Source organism: Echinops telfairi, unplaced genomic scaffold (genome assembly GCF_000313985.2).
Source record: "Echinops telfairi isolate 266 unplaced genomic scaffold, ASM31398v2 ScPeMD7_25;HRSCAF=90, whole genome shotgun sequence".
NCBI classification, from domain to species: Eukaryota; Metazoa; Chordata; class Mammalia; order Afrosoricida; family Tenrecidae; genus Echinops; species Echinops telfairi.
This window is the reverse complement of record NW_022103922.1, coordinates 33,322,600-33,327,952: the sequence shown is the minus strand read 5'-3', so window position 1 is coordinate 33,327,952 and position 5,353 is coordinate 33,322,600. Positions and strand designations below refer to the sequence as shown.

General features: G+C 55.2%; 1 protein-coding gene across 1 annotated transcript in view; it reads right to left on the bottom strand.

The window, feature by feature from the left end:
• CA9 (carbonic anhydrase 9) overlaps positions 1-4,346 on the bottom strand; it is a 7,379-nt gene extending 3,033 nt beyond the window's left edge. The window contains exons 1-6 of the mRNA XM_045289382.1: positions 3,667-4,346; positions 2,640-2,669; positions 2,190-2,360; positions 1,949-2,091; positions 1,771-1,863; positions 101-367 (exon numbers count right to left, since the gene is read on the bottom strand). Coding sequence (XP_045145317.1) covers positions 101-367; positions 1,771-1,863; positions 1,949-2,091; positions 2,190-2,360; positions 2,640-2,669; positions 3,667-4,057 — 1,095 coding nt within the window. The 5' untranslated portion in view covers positions 4,058-4,346. The remainder of the gene's footprint in view (positions 1-100; positions 368-1,770; positions 1,864-1,948; positions 2,092-2,189; positions 2,361-2,639; positions 2,670-3,666) is intronic.
• Positions 4,347-5,353: the final 1,007 nt, after the last annotated feature.

The following is a 5,353-nucleotide window of genomic DNA, read 5'->3' as shown; positions in this document are numbered from 1 at the left end:
ATGGTCGCTTTGTCTGCAGACTCCTCCCACGAAGTTCTGAACACCATTGTTTTTATAGCTGGTTTGGTTTTTGTCTGGGTTTTTGCTTTTCACCCTAAAACCTCTGGGCAGCAAGTATCTGGCCTGTGTGCCTCTGTTCGACTTCGTGGTTATTATCAAGATCATGGTCAGCTACTTCACACCTCAACCCCCTCCAGAAAGCCAGGAATCCATCTCCCCCTTCAAACTGAGGTGCCCCAAGGGGTGTTTTATATAAACAAGGGATGGACGGAGGGCAGTAGCCAGACATGAGCAACTGACCTTCATCAGCGATTTCTTCCAAATGTGACAGCAACTGCTCATAGGCACTGTTTTCTTCTGGACCTTCCTGGGAGAGGACAGTGCAGACAGACCATACATAGATCTAGGGCCATGGCTAGATGACCGAAGCGGAGGTGGGGCTGGTTCCCAGAGTCCCCCTACTCCTTAGCTCTGAGAATGCAGAGGGGACCAAAATCTTCTGTATTATTACTCCAAAGTGCCTCAACTCCTACTTTGCAAGCTATCTTAACAAGCTTGGTGGACTGGTTTTCAACGGCAAATTGGAGTGGAAGAGGGAAGTGGAGCAACTAGAGTAGGAAACAAGCCTCCAAGGATGTGGAACGTAATAACATTTCCAGTCTCACTCAAAGCTACTGCTACACACTCCACACTCCACTCAGACATAAAACACCCAGAAACCCTAATGCAGCTTTGTCTTCCAGTTACCCCTGCAAGCTCCTTCATTGTGTGGGACTTTTGGAGCAAAGTCACCTGACATGCTGCTTGGGAGGCGTTTCTCTGCACTTGGTGCATCGGGTGAGTGAGTGAGCCCAGCTGGTGTGTCTCTCCCCTGGCACCCCAGCGATCTCTACCATCTGGTTTGCAGACTCCATCATCCAGAGTCCAAAGTGGCCACTAAGGACTCATCTAGAATTGAACGCACTCCACAGTGGGGAAATCGCTGGCTCCAGGAGTATTACAGAAGTGATTCTGACTGGTGCTGAGTCTACAGCATCTGCTAGTCCCTGGATTCTGGGTCTTTCCATAAACTTTCCCCACTGCACGGACAATGCCCTTTTTTTCCCCAACAGTGAAAGCTTCAACGGTCACCTCCTCCGTGAAGCCTCCCTTGGTCATCTCGTGTTGTCTGTGTCCTTGGTAGATGTCTCAAATGGAGCCCTGGTGGCCCAGCGCTTAAGCACGTCATGGCTAACTAAAGGTCATTGACTCCACCCCATCATCCCTTCTGCAGGAGAAAGGTGTGGCAATCTGCTGCCCTAAAGATTACTCCAACTAAAAAACGCAAGCAAAAAAAAAAAACAAACCCCAAACACCCTCAAATGCCACGGAGTCGACTCTGACCCCTAGAGACCTTCTAGGACAGAGTAGAACTAACCCTTTGGGTTTCCAAGGCTGTACATTTTGATGGGAACACAAAGCTGGTCTTTCCCCGCCTCCTGCCCCCCTCCCCTCCATCCCTTGTTCTATGTTAACTGCGGACCAGGTGACCATGTCCCTCACCCTGCCACCAAGACTCCTCCCCTAAAGCTTACAGCCTTGGGGTCAGTCCTGCCCAGTCCTAGCCAGGGTCTTCTGAGTCAGATGAACCAGAGGATGACGCAGTGGACTTGAACTACTGAAGGAGGGTGCGGAATGAAGGACGTCAGCCCCTGGCCAGGTGTCAGGGTGTGTGCAGGTGTGCAGGGATGCTCTCTAGAGGCACACGGGGAAAAGCGGGGAATGGGGTACCTGCAGAAAGGCCGCCAACACCGCCAGACCCCCCGGGCGCCCCAAAGCCTCGCTCACGTTGGCGAACGCAGTGCTGATGTGGACCACGTGGATCTGCAGAGGACCGGAGTGAAGGAGTGGGCCAGATCTCTGACCCACCGCCACCCCTTCGCCACTCGGCGGCCAGCCCCGCGCTCACCTCGGCAGGGAAGCGGTGGCCGCTGACCATGTGCTCCGAGCCGGGGCGACCCGCGGCCCCCCAGTGCAGATGCAACTGCAGGGCCCGGTACACCCGCCCGGGAGCCAGGACTGTCTCCAGCCCGGGGGGCAGAGTCAGCTGCACTGCGGGGGGAGGGGCGGTAAGCCGGGCCCCGCCCCGCCCACAGCCGCCGCCCGGGATGGTCCCGCCCCTTCCCCGAGGCTCCGCCCACACCCCTCACCGCTGTGGCCATTGTTTCGAAGGCGCAGTTCTGGGTGTGTCGGGAGCTCAAAGCCCATGAGTTCCAGGGGTTGCAGGGCAGGGCTGAAGGCGGCCAGCTCGGGGTAGATGTCGACCGGGGACTGGAAGCGACCTGCACAGCCTGAGGACACCTGAACCCAGGGCGGGCCGCCTAGGGTGGGAGGGGATGGTCAGGAGGTCTGGGGACAAGGTCAGCGACAGGTAGTTTTAGGGATCCCGGGCAGAGCAAATGAGGGGTGGGGTCAGGGAGTGTCAGAGCGGCAGATAGAGATCAGGGGTTTGGGCAGGACTGGCAGAGGCTGGGGTGGTGCTTGGGGCGCCCAGGGTTGAGGGTGACTATGGGACAGGGCAGCACATCTGGGTTCCCAGAGTGGGTCTGTGCGGCAGAGACGGGGCTGGGAGGTCGGGGAGAGAAAGAAGGGGTGCTCACCTCCATAGCGCCATTGACTGTGGCCACCCCCTGCATAAATGAGAAAAGTCTTAGAGCTCAATCCCTCCCCAGGGCCAGAATGAGGTGGGCCCTCCTCCCCAACTGGGGTTCACACACTCAAATACCCGACAGGGGGCCTAGCAGGTCACAGAAATGCCTGAAGGGGCCCAGTGTAAATGGAGCGCAGCCTAGGCAGTCAGTCAAGCACCACCACAGCCAAGGGAAACTGACTGCCCTGGGTACCAGGGGAGCTATTTACTGTGTTTAGGTTTCTAAGTCGGCTGTGGGGCCTCAGCTCCCTCCCCCACGCCCCCAGCCATTCCTTTCTCCCTTACTCATCCCCTCCCCATCTCCTCTCTCGCCGTTCTGGTCTCAAACTCATTTCCCAAAGTTCCTTCTTGGCTGTTTCCATGGTCTCCTGGTCTATAGACTGCATCTGAGAAGAAGTCTCTACAGCTCCCTCCTGTTCTTCCTCGGCCGGCACCCTCAATCTTCCCTCTCCCTTTCCACATAAAAATTTTTTTAAACTATATTTTCTCCATCTCTTACTCTTCTTCAACCTCTCCCTTCTCTCCCTTCTCTCCAACCCCTCCCCACTCTGTAAACTCCCTCCCCCACCAGCCTGCCCCCATCTTGTAGCTTTGAAAGGGAGAAAGGATCTATGGATAATGAAGCCCCTGGAATTGGGGAGCTCCTGTCAAGAGTGTGAGCTCCTCTCCTCCCCTGAGAATTCCTGCAGCTACAAACAGATGACTGAAAAATTAGACCCTCCAAGTTGGCACAGAGGCACCTCGAACGAAAGGTCCAAATGACCTACTTCCACAAAAGTCATTCCCTGACAACCCCTGCCGAGCACAGTTATTCCCTGCCGTGCACAGTGCTGCCTTGCGTGAGTCAGCGTCAACTCAGCAGCCGGTTTTGGGTCTCCTCCCTGAAGCAGGCCTGTCTGTGCAGGGGCATTGGTGGGGGGGGGGGGGGGGTTAGGAACCTCCTGGAGTCTAGATTTGGAGCACTGGGGGCTACTTACTTTTCCTTTGCCCATGGGCGTTATTTTGAGGGCCTTCACTGTTCGGGGGAGCCTTGGTGAGTAGACCCTCTAACTTCAGGGAGTCCTCCTCCCCTGGGCTGTTCTCAGTTTCCGGTGGCTGTCCCTCTCCAGGTGGCCGCTCCCATTCCGATAAATCCCCAGGCAGGTCCACTTCAGTGAGCTGGTCCTCCCGGCTGTCCGACTCCTTGCCAGGTGGAACATCTTCCCCAGAGGAATCTCCTTTGCTGGGGGTGGTCTCCTGCATCCGGGGCAGTGTCTGGGGATGGGCAGGCACCAGGAGTAGCAGCAGCAGCAGTAGTTGCCAAGGGGGCCCCAGGGCGGGGGTCCCCGTGGACAAAGGGGGCCAGGGACTGAGGCCCTGGGGAGCCATGCTGCTAGCTCTGGGATGTACCGGGACACGATGTGCACGGGTTGTACGTGCATAGGAAATAGGAGCCGGTGGGGGAGGAGCGAGCCTGGAGGGGAGTAGGCTGACTCACAGAATGCCCTTTGGTAGAGATGGAGCCAAAGTCCCGCAGGTCGGTGTGAGCCTTGTGCCCCCTCCCCTATACCAAAGGCTGGGTCCGGGTGGAGTGGGGGCAGGTGTTATCGGGGTCATGGGCTCAGCCTGGGACACAAGGCACTACCTGGCACTATACGGGCTCTCCCTGGCACCACCCGTAGCTTGCCAGCCAGCCTCACCTAATCTTGGCCCACTTCCCAGCTCCAGGCAGGGAAGGGGAAAAACAGGAGCTGAGGCCCCCATGTCCTCTGGCAGAGGGGAAACAGCCCATACAGGCATCTCTGGCCCAATCAGGGAGCCAGGGTGAGGGGGTAAGGCTAGTGCTGGGGGAGCCTGAAGGTGAGTAGGTGGCTGGGTGGATGGGTGAGTGTGAGGTCCACCTGAGTGTCAATGGAAGACAATACACACACACACACACACACACACACACACACACGTTTATACTTGAGTATAAGCCAACCCGAATATCCGCCAAGGCACCTAATTTTACCACAAAAACTGCATTAAAAATGTGCTGAAAAACTCGGCTTATACTCGAGTATATATGCTATCTATATCTATATATGCATGACAGGGACTTGGATGGGTTTAAACTAAACGCCTCATTTTATTCTGCTGCTTAGCAACCTTCCTTGGCTGCCCACCGCCTACTGGAATAAGCTCCACCATCTCCCTGCAGTCACCTTCCAAGTCCTTTCATAAGCTTGTCGCCTCTCCTTTCCTTCCCATACTTCAGCTAAATTAAATGATTCCTTTCTCCGAAAGCCTTTTACTGCCTTTGCTCATCTTGTTCTTGGTGCCTGGATGCTCCACACTGTTGAATTCAGCCAAATTTTACTTAGTACTTAATATATGCGGATAAGTAAAAAAAAGTTGCTACAAAATCACAGAAATATTTATTAAACAAAAATATCAAAATGCGAGGCTATTGTTTTCCCCATCTAGGTCGACACACCTCTGAAAGCAATGCTCCCACCTCTCTCTCTGATTCTCCTCCCCAAAGAATTCGCTGCCCATAACTTATACCGCATCAAAACGGCAGTATGGGCACCCGCAAAGGCCTGAAATTGCGTTCCTTTGGGGGAACAAAAAGAAGCGTGAAGGGGCCGGATCAGGGCTGTAGGGTGGATGGGTAAGGTTTCCCAATGCAATTCTCACAGGACC